The sequence below is a fragment of the Cetorhinus maximus genome, chromosome 26 (assembly GCF_964194155.1).
Source record: "Cetorhinus maximus chromosome 26, sCetMax3.hap1.1, whole genome shotgun sequence".
Lineage (NCBI taxonomy): Eukaryota > Metazoa > Chordata > Chondrichthyes > Lamniformes > Cetorhinidae > Cetorhinus > Cetorhinus maximus.
Window position 1 is genome coordinate 19,916,126 of NC_135904.1, and position 16,649 is coordinate 19,932,774.

The 16,649-nt window shown below is 40.8% G+C and overlaps 2 protein-coding genes across 7 annotated transcripts in view; one reads left to right on the plus strand and one right to left on the minus strand.

The window, feature by feature from the left end:
• Positions 1 to 13,609, minus strand: part of rnf111 (ring finger protein 111) — a 116,573-nt gene extending 102,964 nt beyond the window's left edge. For both annotated transcript variants that reach the window (XM_078530301.1, XM_078530300.1), the window contains exon 1: positions 13,479 to 13,609. The gene's annotated coding sequence lies outside the window, so the exon portion shown is untranslated. The remainder of the gene's footprint in view (positions 1 to 13,478) is intronic.
• A 1,251-nt stretch (positions 13,610 to 14,860) lies between these two features.
• Positions 14,861 to 16,649, plus strand: part of sltm (SAFB-like, transcription modulator) — a 48,674-nt gene continuing 46,885 nt past the window's right edge. For 2 of the 5 annotated variants that reach the window (XM_078530302.1, XM_078530303.1), the window contains exons 1-2: positions 14,861 to 15,111; positions 16,064 to 16,145. In XM_078530302.1, coding sequence (XP_078386428.1) covers positions 14,977 to 15,111; positions 16,064 to 16,145 — 217 coding nt within the window. In that variant the 5' untranslated portion in view covers positions 14,861 to 14,976. The remainder of the gene's footprint in view (positions 15,112 to 16,063; positions 16,146 to 16,649) is intronic. The other 3 variants (XM_078530304.1, XM_078530305.1, XM_078530306.1) reach the window with 2 other exon arrangements.

Below are 16,649 nucleotides of genomic sequence, written 5' to 3' on the forward strand. Positions count from 1 at the left end.
CTATGCTCCTTTTAACTCCCCCTGCTTGAATGGCAACCTGCACCTTGGTTCCATGGTCAGTTTGCTCATATAACCTGCAGCCCTTCTCCTGATCCACACAGGTAGCAAGCACCTCATACCTGTTGGTCAAAACTACCTGTTGGATCCCCAAGCCTACCTGATTCGTAGTCATACTCTCCTGGTCCTGACCATAGGCCAACTCTGAAGTTCTACCTTACCTGACTGCCTCCTGGAACAATATGCCCAGGTAATTCTCCCCCTCCCTGATGCTCCATAATGGCTGCAACTCTGACTCCAGCTCAACAACACTGAGTTGAAGGAGCTCAAGCCGCAAACACACCACAGATATGGTTGTCCGGGATTGCAAAGCATTCCACAGATTCCGACTTGCTGCAATCTTTGTCTCAGAGTCAGAAAGTTCAATTCCAGGGCTTGAGCAAGTGGCACTGTTGGAGGGACCATCTTTATGCTGAGATGCAAAATCAACATTAGTTTTCTGCCTTAGGTGTGTAAATAACAAAAATATAATATCTGTATCCAAAAGGATAGATTGGGAGTTTATCCAATATCCTGGCCAACAGTTATTCCCTCAACCAGCACCACCAAAACAGTAACTGGTCATCTACCCATTGCTATTTGTGGAACCTTGTTATACACAAATGGGTTTGCCTACAAAACAATAGTGTCTGCCCTTTAAAACTAATCCATTGCTTATAAAGTTATTTGAGACACTGTGGATGCAGAAAGTTGTATATAAATAAGGTCTTTACTCTCTATATATAAAAAGAAATTTGTTACACCAAAATATGCATTTGCAAAAATAGTTCATTTTTAACAGCTAGCAGTTGGCCACAAAAATTACGGATCTGAAAGGTAGAAAAGGAGTTGCAAAATGTATCAAACAACAGTGACAAGAATAGTCAATTTTATTACTGCTTTCCTAGGTTTGGAAATCCTCCTATTCTTTCAATGTCTCAGTATTATTTTGCTGTTCCGAGTTGGCCCAGTCAATAAAACATTGTTAAAAATAGAATTCTGGTTAAATCCAGCAAGGACTGATGGAATGCAAATTCCTCTGTCTGCAAGGGTCCTATATGATATTAATTTGCCTGCTTCAAACCAGCTGCATTCGGGCATAAACGTACAAAACAAATCTACTAATTTGGCATAAAAGGCAATCTCACGCCGAGGGGTCAACCATGTTTACAGTAGGAAATGGAAAAATCTTACACTGATACAGCAGGGCTGCTCTTCTGAGGTTAGATGAAACACAATGTTAAGACAAAGCATGAGTTTTCAAACAGGGTCCATTAAGTCGCTTCAGAGGATCCCAGAATCACTCAATATCTGCCACTGGAGTTAGGTTTTAGATCAGGTTATTTGTAGTCATCTTCTGATTGTGTAATTATTGATTTACCAGCATATAACTTATTTGTTGCTGTATATCAATAAAATCTGTTGACGGTTGTGATAGCACTGTTTCCTTTTGATTGTCTAACCATATTCAAGACAAGAATACTCTTTGCTCGTGAACATTATTAATATTTGCAGCAGGGCCAACATCAAGAAATTTGAAAGCTACAGAGGTAGAGAAGAGGGTCCCGTCATCAAAATGGAGCATTTTATCTAGTTTAAGCATGATAATTCTTAAGGAATTAAAAACCTGCTGCATTCAGAATCTATGACCCAGCTTAGCTCAACAGACTCAAAAATAACTCAAATACTAGTCGGTTCAGGCTCTAATCAGATAGCTCGAGGATAGAGCCAAGTTGTGCAATTCAAATATAAACAACTGTGTCATTTGTCTAGTTATGTGCAGGACAGACATATCACTTCTTTCTGCCTCAACTACCATTGCCAAAGACAATTCCAGACATTAAACACTCTACATGAAATACTTCCTAATATTAGTTCCTAAACCTCCCTTTTACCAGCTTGTATCAAAGTTCCTTTCTGCTGCAGTTGTGGTTTAAATTTGGTAAAGAGTGTTCAGGATTAAGCTTTTCTATTCCACTCAATAGCTTAGAAACCTCCAAAACATCCCACTCATTTATTCCTTTCAAGGCTGACAATGATTATTTTTTCTAATTGCCTCACTCTGACCTTTGGGGTCAGCATCATGGTGCTTCTCTGCACCATGCCCAGGGTTTGGATGTTTCCCTTGTGCCTTGACCAGAACAGAATGCACTGAGACCAAAGCACTATACAACTTCAGGTTTACATTTAGCAATATCGTTCAGTATTCTGCATGCAATAACTGTATATGTTACCTCTCCCAAGTTTTAAAAAAAAATGTTCATGGGATGCGCAAGGCCAGCATCGGTGACTCATCCCTAACTGCCCTTCAGAAGATGGCAGTGAGCCACATTCTTAGGCCACATGGACTGCAGTGGTTCAAGTACATTGACAGTGCTGTTAAGGAGTTCCAGGATTTTGACCCAACGACAGTGAAGGAATGGTGATATAGTTCCAAATCAGGATGGTGTATGGCTTGAAGGGGGACTGGCAGGTGGTGTTACCAGACATATGCTGTCCTTGTCCTTCTAGGTGATAGAGGCCATGGGTTTGAAAGGTGCTGTTGAAGGAGGCTTGGCAAGTTGCTGTAATGCACCCTGCATATGGTGCATACTGTTTCCACAAGTTGAGAATATTGCATCACATTCCCAAATTGTGCCTTGTCGATGATGTACAGGCTTTGGGAAGCAAGAAGGTGAGTTATTCGCAACAGAATTCCCAGCCTCTGACCTGCTCTTGTAGCCACAGTATTTATATGGCTGGTCCAGTTCAGTTTCTGGTGAATTGTAACCCCCAGGATATGGATGGTTGGGGATTCAGCAATGATAATGTAATTGACTGTCAAGGGGAGATGGTTAGGTTTGCTCAGTCCTTTTCTGGTGCTTGAATGGCAGGGATGTTACTTGCCACTTATCAGCCCAAGCCTGAATGTTGTTCAGATTTTGCTGCATGTGGACATGTACTGCTTCCGTATTTGAGGACTGCAAATGGTACTGAGCACTTTGAAACCAAAAGTAAGCCTTCCCACTTTCTTCCAGCTTCTCCATAGATAACCAACACTATACATTCGGTTTCCGAGGTCTAAGAAAACTTGCATTAAATATTTACCAAAAATCTACCTTGTGGTAAATATTGTCTCGATCCTACCTTTTGGCTGCTTCAGACTTTGCTGCCCATCTCTCCCCTCCTAAAGCTTGCTCTCGTTTGTAAATATGCATACTTTATTGCTTTGTCTGTGAAGTCCTTGAACACGACATTAACAATCTTAATGTCTCCACTCTTCCATCATTTACTCATAACACTAAGAATGCCCTGGTCAAAGTCACCAATGTGATTCTTAGAGACAACAATATAGTACTTTGTTGCTCTTTGTCCTCCTGACCTCTGCAATGTTTTACAAAGTTGATGACTCCAATTGTCTCTATGGCTCACCCTGGTGACACTACATTGGTTTGGTTACACTCCAATTTGTCCCAACAGAACCAGTAAATGTCCTTTAATTGTTTAGTAATGGGAGGAGGAACCATGTTCCATCCTTGACCGATCATTTTTTTATCCACATGCTGCACTTTGGTGACATCATTCACAGGTAGACGCTCAACCTCTGCATGTTTTGAGACCTGATCGAACTCTACATCTCTGCCACACTTGGCCACCACCATTTTCTGGCTGCTTAGTCAACATCAGCAGTTGCTTCCTTCAATTCAACATCAGCAAGAACAAGGCATCCTGTGTGGTTCCTGCCAAAACCTTTATCCCATAGCCCCAAGTTCCATTTCTCTTCTTGATAGCTTATTCATGTAGAGCCCAATAGTGTCCCGCTGCTGTGCCCTGCTTCACTCCGAGTTAATCTTCAAATCCCACACCCTAGCCACTCCATGCTTCCATCTGCTTATGGCACAATCTCACCAGCACTGAAATTCTCATTAGGATATTAATGCTCCTTCCTTTTTTATGACTACCAGTTATCCCTATTTTCAATGTAAAGAAGTGTTCTTGGATGCTGTTTCGTAATGAGAAAAAGCACCATCTATTAGGCCAAGCCATCACTGTTCCGTTTTGATTGGTATAAACTTTCAAACAAAAATTTACATAAAACAGAATACAAGTTCATGAACATTACATTCATTTTATAATGAAGGAGCTTTGTTTCTCAGGACTTGAGTACTTTTTTTTCTCTTGTGGAATACCATATTCAATAACTTTCAATGCAGTATCCTCCAGAGATAAACAGGGGCCCTATCAGATGAACCTATAGAATCAGTACCTTTATATGGTAATAATGACTTCACATTTTATCAATTCATAAACACTAGTTCAATTCTTCGCTTCTTCTTTAACCTAACAATGTGCTTCGGTGTCATCTCATTTACTGCTGTTGATTTGATCATTTTCACCCACGTGGTACACACTTCTGAAAAACAGTTTGAATTTCAAGATGCAAGCTGCGGTTATAAAAGTACTGGGAGACAGGCCGCTAAGCACACAGTGCAGGTCCCACCATTCGTGTTGTTAAGCAGCCGGTGACTCACTGCCTTCCACGAGAGCTCTGTGCATACAGGCAAGTGCAGGCCTTTACTTCCAAGTTGAAAGCACAAGCAGGAGCATCCACTGTTTCATAACATTGAAAAAGACTGTAACAATCCCATGAAGTACTCAAATAGTCCAACACAGCTTTACCTACAGTAAAGTTTAAAGCAGAAGTGGCGTAAAAAGATTCTGAGGTCACAGTGCTTCAGTCTTTAGTAATCAGATTATATCTAACTCAGATGTTATGCTGCCACTTTCAAATCAATCTGAAACCGCTTCACAGCAACAATGACTCCACCCCAAGTGTAACAATTTAACCGACTTTCCCCCAGCTTAGGTTTAGGTCAAAGGGTTATTTACAATATGCTCTCTCCTAAAAAGAACATGACAGTGAGACAAAGCCAAATAAAAAAAGTTGAGAATCAACACATTTAAGCATTGTTACATTTTTGAAGTTCCATTTCCCTACTCAAAATCTCAAAACAATTTCAAACCATCTGGCCAAGAGACATCAAGTTAGTCTGAATGTAAAAAAAAATGTACCGAGTATTTCTATAGTTATCAACAGAAAGGAGGGGTTGGGGGAGTGTATGAACGAGAGACAAAAAGGGAGAGAAAAAGAATAAAAGGGGGCTGGATGTGAGAAAAATTGCCTGAGATTATATGCTTTTTCCTGTATTTCTGATTCGCAAAGAAAAACATTACTCAATAGATACAATTAATCCATTGAAAAGATATGGACAACACCTAATTAATAAAGATGCATTAATATGACTCAATATGTGCTGGCTCTTATTTGTAAAGATTGCTAGACTAAGTGGTTGAATGTTCAGTGGCGTATTCATTTACAAAATAGATTTAAGTCAGAGTTAGCCATATGACAGGGTTGTCAAAATATATTACGCAAGTCAAAGTATCAGTTATACAGACACCTTTTCCAAACTCGTACGCCTGTGAAAAATGCAATATTTGGTCCATTATTGAAATGTCAGCAGCTAAATAGTCATACAAAAGCTAGATATTACAGAATCTGGAAATCTGAAATAGAAACAGAAAATGCTGGAAACACAGCAGGTCAGGGAACATTTGTGGAGAGAAACAGATGTTTGATGAAAGGTCACAGACCCAAAAATGTTAACTGCTTTTCTCTCCACAAATGCTGCCTTACCTGTGTATTTCCAGCACATTGTTTTTAAGCAAATAGTCATACTGTAGTCACTGCAGATGAGGTGCAGCGTTAAAGTTTCATATGTTGTTAATTTCTTTTGGTCTTCTACTGTGGGATTATTGCACAGATTCAACTGCACTGAATTTGCAGGTGAAACATAACCATAAAAAGAGCGCACAATACAAGCTCACTTTTAAGTACTTTGCTCTGAACTATTTGTTATCTATTCATAGATAAGCTTATAAGTAATCTATTTTATGGTTTTCAACCTTATTGCATTACAAATGCCTGCAGATTGTTGAAAAAAGATTAAACCAAGCAAGGCAAAGAGCTCCACTGTTTTGAGGTGCTGGGAAATTATGCAAGGCTGCTGATTTGAAATTTAGCATAGTGCATTTGCAGCTGAAAAACTGCAACAAGGAGAAAGGTTTACACTGTCAATGTTTGTAGTACTACAGTATGGGGCAGACAGAGAGAGAGGGAGAGGTGAAAAAGATTGGCTACAAGATGACATATTTTCTTTCGTAACCTACCTAATGGTAGAATAGTGTCCCCAAATTTGGGCACAATGTTCAGGTCCTGGACAAACTTGGCTTTTATAAAAGATTATGCTCTGAAATATTTAAACTCAGCAATGAATCATCTCCCTAAAGTAGTCTGGAACTTCCTTTTCAGAATGCATCGACAGCTGAACCACCCACACTCTCGCGGGCAAGAAAAAGAAGTGTTTTACTTACACGTTTGAAGTTTAAGGTAGAGGGTTAGAATTTGCTGTCTGTAACATGCATATATTTTAAAATCCAGATTGTGCAACTTTGAATGCAGTTGCACTCAGTGAGTTCAGCATTAACATTCAATTGGCTTTGCTATAAAGTGTGCGCACATTTATTCACAATTCAAGGCAGAACAACTTCAGTTCTATAGAAGTTCAAAAAAATTATTTTTCCTTTTTACACATCATTTAGCTATTAATGGTTTGCCTACTGTGTAATGTTGCTACACTACTGTATTTTAACATTAGTATGTCCGGGCCTTTTGTGTTTCCGGGCCAATTACAGCACATCATGGAGCCTGGTGAAATCAATACTCACATAATTTGCATATACTGTTAAGCAGTTGGACCTTTCTGCCAAAGTAGAATTTACCCAGCACGAAGAACCCAATGAAAATTGTAATAGGGTAAGCCAGCAGAAACTTAAGCTCACATAGATACTCAGCTCTGTGCTTGAAGAGCTGGATTGTTCAGGCTCATGGACAACACAAAGCCCAGGGATCTTGTTTGGACAATGCTAATCAGCAATTGTCGGGGTTTTGGATCTTAAAATATTACATTATATTTTCAGAAATTCATCAAGTCTGGAACAAAAAGCACTACTGTACCCCTCAGACTTTTTTTTTGGCTCACTTTGCCCAAATACTGACAACATTGAGGCTTGTACCTCACTTTCCTGTTTGAGAAACTATTGTCCTCCCTTACGTATTTGTACGGAACAGAAAAATTAGTTTCATAATGCTCTTGTAAACTAGCAGAAATGTGTGTAAGATAGTAGAGTAGCCACATAACAGCTATTTGTAGTTAACCACATATAGGGATAGCAAGTCTCCTGTTACTGTCATGAATCTGCATAGGTTTCATGTAATATAGTTCTAGTTCACATCAGTTTCCATAATAAGAGGGTGATTTACACTGATAACCTAGATACAACCTCTCTTAATCGTATGCCTTCACTGTATGTCTTAATCATTCCTGTATGCCCCTCGATCAAAGAAACAACCTAAAATTGTATATTCCTTTGTAACTATCATTAAACCTGAAAATTTTATGAATATTAACTATTATTAAATGATGCTCATTCTAACTAAAGAGGTTAATCTACACTGGTCATTGCCACTTTTCATGCCTCAGGCTACTGCACAAGAATTGAGAGAAGGTAGAATATAAAAGTTTTCAAGCACATATTACAGGGATGGCCAAACCATTTGAACCCTAGGGCAGCATGTGATAATTTTCAGACATTCGAGAGCTGCAAGGCATGGATAACCTTTACAGACACATTCTTATTACTATTGCGCACATTTCTGAGACAACCTTCAGCTTTTTCCTCTCTAATCTTCCAGGCTTCCTTCATACAGCTTTTTCCTCTCTTATCTTCTCGGCTTCCTTCACACACAATTCTGGTCATGGCAAAAACAAATCTGCTTCACTGACACACATTAGAGCTAGCACATGCTCACTGCTTAACTGACCAGAGGTTGCAAGTTGGAGAGTCAGCAGTGAGGGGGCGGGTTAGGGAGCCAGAGAAAAAGGCACTGAGGGTCATATGGCCCTACATAAGACCGGCAGGAAACTATTAAATAAATCTTGCAACGGAGTTGGAACGAATCGTTAATCTTAACCCTCCTCCCTCCCTCCCCCCAGTGCTGCTGCCTGCTCTCCAGTTCTCTCCCTTTGTGAAGCTGTTCTTAGCCAAGGCTGCACCCAGCTGTTTACCTTTCTACAATGTGCAATTTAACAGGTTTCATAGCACAAGGAATGAGCCACACTGTGTCTAAGAGTTGCATGTGGCTTGCAAGCCACAGTTTAGCTACCCCTGACATATTACTACATTTATTTTTAAAGTGTATCTTCACACACACACGTTTTTCCTTTTGGGGAATAGCGGGGAGGTGGTGGAAGGATTCTCAAGCTGATCTGCCTGTTGAATCATGTCATGAACGCTGTTCCCATGGCCAACAAGTCCTGGCCTAGGACTTGAACCTGGAGCTTCTGGCTCATAGTCAGGAATGTCACCACTGCACCGCAAGACCACCTATTGCTGTACAGGAAAAGATCAAGTATAGTCGTCATAATTTGATATGGCTAAAAGGAAAGGGTGGCTTTTTGTTATGTTAACACATCAGCGTGTTAACAACTGCTCGGAGAATCTTATGTTTTGTTTGGAATAAATGACTTGTGTATGAAAAGGTTTCTGAACATGGGGTTCAATTAACAAGTTTCACTGGAATTTGCTGTTGGGATGGACAACAAATGATCACTGTTGTCAAACCATGCTCCCTATATGCTCTGATATTTGATTTGGATTCAGTTTGAACCATGCTCCCTTCCTAACCGCAGCATGGGTATACCAACACCAGATGGGCTACAGCAGTTCAAGGCAGCGGCTCATCACCACCTTTGCAAAGACAACTAGGGATAACAACAAATGCTGGCCTTGCCAGCGATGTTCACTTCCCATGAAAGAATAAAAAACAAACGGATGTCTGACAAATTTCAAGGTAAACATTCATTACCAAAAAGAAAGGAAGTAATGCAATATATTTCAATAGTACTGATTTCTTATGGTGGTGCACATGGGCAAGAATGTTGAACAAGTTTCATTAGTATTTAATTTGTTACATAGAAAATTGTGTCCGCTTTTCTAATACTTGGCTCATAAGTATCAAGTTTATTTTTGTCTTTCATATCATCTTTATGTTGTGATTCCATCAAATAGGTCTGCTTGTACAAAATTACATTTACCTTTGTAGTTTATAAACCATGAGTGTGTCTTTAAATTATGCACGTGGCCATTAACAGCTGAGACTAAGAGATACAGTGAGAGCATGAAGCCAAGAATGGAGAGTATGAGAATGGGAGGAGTATGCTTCATATGGAAGAATGAAAATGGATCGAGCAAAGTCTCATGCCACAAACAACATTCAGCAAGGAAGCAGAGATGGATGGTAGCTTATTGGAATTGCAGTGCCTTTGTTTGACTCAGAACATCCATCCTCAGCTGGGCTTTAAGTATGGGGAGGGGGGAGGCGGTGGGCAGCAGGGCAATATACCCAAAATTAGAGACATTCACGGAGCCTGCAGAATGTGCCAGACTGCATGCTGATGTGGTGGGGTAAGTGAAGAGCTGGAATTTTGAACTAAGTTCATAATTATTTGTCATGAATTCTATTAAAAAGGATATTTTTATTTCTGTAATGTAACTCAGCATGCTTTTCTACTTTAAAAAGGTGCTGTCGAATTGTAAGCAGCTGTTACATAAATTGGGGTGGCCAGAATATCGTCATAGCCAAAGTCTCTTTTTTGGCTGAAATGAGATTGGGCAGAATTATTTTGGCAGGATGCAACTTGGAAGAAACGCTTTTCATAATATGATAGATGAATCATTAAATCAAAACGAGGAAAATACAAGACAGGGATGACTAATGAGGAAGTTAACTAACAATCATTTATGTAGAAATTCTCAAAGATTTCTAAATGAAAGAATTGAAAAAACATAGAATCCATAACCATCCTCAAAACGTACTCAAAATTGAGATCTGTGTTGCGCCTTTGACAAAATACATTTTCTTTCTCCCTCCGTGCCCCACCCCCAAAACAGAAAGAACTGTTAAGTACAGGATTTCTTGCAGATAATTGTCTCCATCTATTTAGCCTTTAAGGAGTCAAATATTTTGTTTTTAAACCTTTGAAAATTGCACAAAAACATTACTGTATGGACGGAAGATTTACGTTGTTTGACAACTTTTCCTTAATGAGTGCCATTTCTAAACATGCATGCTCTGCAACATTACACTAATTACGTTATTACTTGGAGCATGATTATAAATTTCTACATGATGTCACTTCTCACCAAATAAAGTTCATCATATTGTTATGGTACTCTGACTTCCAATGTCAAACGAACAAAGTAACTCATGGCATCAGAATTATTTGCATCAAGGCCAGAAAAAAAAGCAGCAAACCCCTTTGCCTTTTTAACTTTAGAAGCAGGATATGCACGATGTCTTCCAGTCAGCAGGCACCACACGAACTGAAAGGCATGGCGGACTGTGTAAATATTTAGTTTGATAAATTTATTTTTTGTTCATAATTTAGTACCCCATTAAAAGGAGGCTTTGTTTGCCCAGTGTCTCTTTATCCATCAACTAAGGAGAGCAGAAGCAGAATGCAATCAAAGCGTAAGCATGCACAGTTCCATACTGTAAGCACTAACTTGCAGACCCATCACCTTAGATATGTATGACAATGAACATCTAAAAAGAGTGACTTTTAAGCCTGATGGCTCCCAATTACATTAACTTTTGCTGGAAAATCTTAACAGTCCTGTGGTAGCAAAACACTACTTCAGTGTCTGCACTATTTTCATCACTGTTCTGACACAAATATTAATTTACCAAAGTTGATTATTCAACCTCATCTCAGACGGAATAACTGATTATTCAAACTAGTAATAAAATACAGTTAAATAAAGCAAGTTTGGTGCTATTACATGAATGGAGAATTGGCGCTTGCAGGCTGGCAGTGGCTGCTGCTCTGACTCACTCCTCTCCATGCTTTGGGAGCAATTTTTACTGCATCATTAGGTACACATTCAGGATCCCTCATATGTAATGATCTTAACAAAAACACACATTCACATGTATGCAAATAATCAAGTGTGAAAAGGGAGAACTAGCTCCAACTGTCGTTTTCAACCAGTTGGGTCTGGCGGATCAGTGACAGGCCTACTGCCTACCACAACCAGAACCTATGATCATTGCAGTCAAACAAAAGAAAATCCTATGAATTACAGAGAATTTACAGCACAGAAACGGGTCATTCAGCCCAACTAGTCCATATGGGTGTTTATGCTCCACAAGAGCCTCCTCTCCCCTAATTCATTTAACCCTATTTGCATATCCTTCTATTCCTTTTTCCCTCGTATACTCAGTTAGCTTCCCCTTAGAGGCATCGATGCTGTTCACCACAAACCCTCTATCACTGACAATTGTCAAGACAGGGATTGGTTAATTTGACTCAAATTAATTTACAGTGGGGTAGAATTGATAAAACAAAGCTTATTTTCAGGAGCAACTCAATTAAACAAATGTTAAAAAAAATACTGCAAAGCAAATAAATGCAGGAAATGCTGCAAACACAGCATGTCTGTCAGCAAGTGGAAAGACAGACCTCTCCCAAAACTTTGAACCTCAGTTAGAATGCAGCTCTAATGAAATATCTAACCTGAAATGCTAAACTAACTTTTCTCTATGCTGGTGGTAATAAAAAATAATTCTAGTATTTCCTGTTTTTGTTCAGGCATTTCACAGAAGTTCAGTGATGGACAAATTATAGAAAAAAAGCTTGAGCACAGATTTATATCAGAACTTGCCTGTAATGCTTAAAAGTTTTATTTTATTACACCTCTGTAAAGCGCTTGGGGACTTCTTTAAACATTCAAAAACTATATAAATGTAAGTTGATGTTAAAACAATGAAGCAAAAAGGATTTTTTTTAAAATCCGGAAACAAAAACGGGACCGATGCAAGCATTTGACTATTTGTGAAAAAAATACCACAGTGCACCCCAAGCAACTCTTCACTAAAGAATTATTTGGTTGAATGAAAGGCAAAACTGCATGACAGCGTGTGTAACATTTGTTACAGCAATCCTTAAAACAGATTGTTTACCTGAAGGCCACAGATAAGCATACCACATGGTGGTTTAAGCCACAAAGGCCAATAAAGTTCTAGCTTAGAGCTAAAACAACTGATCTTGTTTTTTAAAAAAAAATCAGCCTATATCCTGCAGGAAAGGATGCTTACAGTACTTGAATATCGAAACAGGTCATGAATTCCCTTGGACTGTGATTACCTTCCCTCTTCCCCTAATGGCGGAATTCTCAGCTGACAGCCACTGTCCCAGTTTCACTTATGAATAATGACTACTTGGGTGCAGGGCTCTTGAGATGGTACCCCAGCATAAGTGACTGCTTCAGGAGTGATGTTAAGAGATAACACGTTTGAGCAAAAAAAAAAGTGTATTTCAAATACAGAATTATATTACATGGAGCATAAACTGATTGCCAGTTATACACAATATTTTCCATGTAGGAAGTCAAAGTACACAAATCTAGCTATAGTCATATTAATTATTGGTTGTTACAAATTAAACTTGTAAACATTAACCACAATATACTATCAAGAATTTTAACTGGGTCTTGCAAGTCCATTCTTTTATAGTTTATTTCAGACTCAACTAAAGTCTAAATCTCAAAACTTTCTTTTCAAATGATGTAGTTAAAATGTTCATAAGTGACACTATCATTTCAAAGTATAAGTTAGATGGTGAAAATGCTCTGAGCAATAAGAATCATAACGAAGAGAATAAGAAAAACAGGAAAACGTTGAATTTCAAGCCTTGACAGACCATTTTGAAGCATGCTCTGGAATAACCAGCAGCAGCAGCAGCATCAAATCTAAACCGGTATCCTCCACCCTGTAAACTACAAGCCCTTTTGATGAAGCTGAATGTTGAAAATGGCAAAACACAGCCAAGGCAGGCAGAATTCCCCCCTTTTCTGCTCCTCCATAAAGTACACTGCAGAGTGCTCAATCAATCAACACAGACAATTCAATTGCCGTTGAGAATCCTACATCACTCCCTGGCAACCACCATCTAGATACTGAAACCCGCTGATAATTTTGACTGCAAAATGCAAAAAAAAAGGGTATTATTAAAAGATTGCAGTCGGGATTCAAACTTCTGCCCCCCCCCCCCCCCCCCTTAGTGAATAAATTGTGCGGGGGAGGGGTGTGTGTATATAGAGAGAGGGGGGGGGGGGTTATATAAACGTCAGCAGCTCGAAATGCGCTGACCAAGGCCGGGACTTTATAATCACTTTTTTTTTTAAACCGGCCGGGAAGGGAGGAGGGGGTTAAAATTAAACAAGATCAAAATTAAATTTTTTTTTTAAAAAAACGGCGAATAGCCTCGAAAGGAGCTTACCGAAGCTTCACTGTAAGGTGCTGGCCGCCGCGCATTATTTCCAATGGGCCTTATTCAGACATTTCTTTTGAGGGATTTAGTCTCTTGTTTACAGAAGCCCCTGAACGACGAAGCTTCGCTGCTCAGCCCGGGTTGCTCAATGCATCGGACGGGGCACAGCTCCGCCTTTGCGACACAGACGGCGCCTGCTTTCCGGCTTCCTTTCCCCTTTACGACACTGGTCCCGCGCCTGCTTTCCGGCTTTGTTGTTTTTTTTTTAGAATTCCTCACGACGCCGTCTGCGTTCGCTTTCCGGCTTCTTTTATTTTACGACAGCGGCTTTGTTTGCCGTTTCTGAATACCAAATAAATACACCCCCCCCCCCCCCAATCTATTTCCCCCTCCCCCGTCTCTCTCTCTGTATATGGAACAGAATAATCATGCCCTGTCTTTGCCGTTTTTTTTTTCTCTTTCTTCGGGCAGCTTTTGTTTCCACAAAACGCTTTTAGACAGGAAAATTACGGCGCATGCGTGATTTTACCCGCTTCCATGCAACAACAACTTTTTTCCCATAGCGCCTCTTTACACCCGGAATTGCGTCTTCGGAATATAAACGCACACAATTTAAACATTGAGGCAGCACATAAGGGGTTATCAGGGCAGATGTGTGGTTAGATGCACGTTGTCTTACCATCGAAAGAACGGCTGTGGAGCCAAGAATAAAAATATTTAAATAGTTCCAACGTTTCGGTCTAATCAACAAGAAGCCGTGATTCTCCCCCTCCCCAATAGAAACGGTGACATCGCCACTAAATATTTTAAAACAGACTAGAAAATGCTGGAAATGCTCCGGGGAGGGGCAGAGTTAACATTTCAGGTCGATGACCTTCGTCAAAATAGGAGGCAGAGCCGGGAAATCGGCCCAATCGCATTTCTCTAAAAATATATTCAAAATGAGGTCAAGGGTCTAATTCTCGGCAGCTCGTGGAACGTTTGTAAATTAAAGGGCTCGGGGCCTTGGCTCAGAGAGTGCTTCGTGCTTATATCTGGTGCTGTCCGCGCTCCCGCTCTATCTCCGAGCGGACACACCGTTCCCGCCGTCAACCAAACCGCAGCGCGCTCTGGGCGGCAACGGCTCGCATCCGGGCTCCTGCCGGGCGCGGGGCAAGAGGCGTGATTGGGGGACCCCCCCCCCCCGGGGGCGGGCCTAGTCATCCGGGTTCCTATCGGAGGCGGAGTCATGGGCGAGGCGGAGTCATGGGCGCGGCTGACCCAGGGGGGGGGGGGGAAGAACGGGGCCTGGCTATCCGGGTTCCTCTCGAAGGCGGAGTCATGGGCGTAGCTGCGACCCGGGATGGGGGGGGTGGAGCCTCGCCATCCGGGTTCCTACCGGAGGCGGAGTCAGAGGCGTGAATGCGACCCTTTTTGTGGGGGGTGGGTGGGTGGGGGGGGGGGGGGGGGGGGGGGGTGGGCGGAGCTTGGCGCTCGAGCTGCAGCTCGCTTGGTGGAGACGCCTAAAATGGCCGCCGCTCCCAGCGCCACTGAGGTCCGGCGCATCACAGACCTGCGTGTCGTAGATCTCAAATCCGAACTCAAACGGCGGAATCTAGACATAAGTGGTGTTAAAACCGTCCTGATCGCCAGGTTGAAACAGGTGTGAGCATTCGACAGAGTCACGGAGAGGGGAGAGAGAGTTGGCGCCGCGGTTTACCGCCGCAACCTTTAGGCCTCGGATGAAGCCTAGCCCCCCTCCCCCACACACACACACACACACATATCTTAATGGCCGCTGCTGCTTCTCTTAACATGGGTTTAATGTCACTGCGCACAAACAAATCTCAGCGAATTAAATTTCCCCTTAACGGTGAAAAATGCTTGAGATCGGCTCTGTTCTGTGCTGGGTGATTCCCAGTGACAGACGATGCGCAAAATTTTATGCGAGCAGTCACCTGTAAAACAAAATCAAATAACGTTGATTAATGAGGAATGTTTGCCTTTTCTCACCCACATGTTTTTAGTGGGTGGATAAAGGCACCCTTTTATTCTTTACTAGACATTTAACTGACTCCTTTTAATTGATCGTTTAAAGCTTTTCGTTTGCTTATGATTTAAGCAGCGCAAAATGTCCATTTTCTGATTTCGATCTGCGAGATCGAATGACAGTAACACTTCAAAGGGAAAACATTTTCACAATTTGCGTTAGGACATGGAGCCATTGAATAAATTAACCTTATTTAATTGCCCGGGTACATTTAATTGTCGGATGATCAAAGCTGAATGCAATTAGTGTGGTCCGAATCCAGAAATTTTCAGTGGGTTAGTTGCTGGATTGCTGTATAGAATTTTAATTTGTGGTTTCTCTAAGCGTAAATTCAATGTTTAGAAAAACCACAGGGTTCAAATCAATCACTTGCTGTAAAAGTGTTTAAGTTAACAGCAGTATTTAATTGGAGTATAAACTTTTATAATGTGCTGTGCTTACTGATACATGACCTCAAATATACAGCTTTTGCATATTGTTTTCCAGTTTTAATTCATAATTTTGTTTTCTATTGAGTTGTTAAAGTTTTGAAGAAAAACTTGCAAATATTACTTTATCAAAACAGGTAATAGAAGAGGAGGGAGGCGATCCTGATAACGTGCAGCTCGTTTCAGATACTCTTTCAAAGAAAACACCTAAAAGCAAAGGTAGTCCCTTTACTAACTTTCGTTGTACAGTTTTGCAACAGGAAGGGTCTTGGGTTTTCTTAAAACTTTTTTTACTTTTTTACCAAAACTGTTGGTACTGCTGAATGTTGGTGATGAAGGAATGGCAAAATGTCTTTAAGCCAACTGAGGGATGATTTTTGAGGTGGTGATTTTTCCATACACCTGCTGCCCTTGTTCTTCTATGTGGTGGCAGTTGTGAATTTTGGAAGTGCTGCTGAGGAAGACTTGGTGAGTTGTCATGGTGAAGGGGGTGGATATTTAGGCTGGTGGATGAGATGACCATCAAATGGACTAATTTGTCATGGAGGATGTTGAGCATCTTGAGTGGCAGCTGCGCCCATTCAGGCAAGTGGAGAGTTTCATCACATCCCTGTTATTTGCCTTTTAGGCAGTGCAAAGGCTTTAACGGATCAGGTGATGAGAAATATTCTACCCAGAATACTGAGCTTCTCACCTGCTTTAGTAGCCATGTTATTTGTGGTT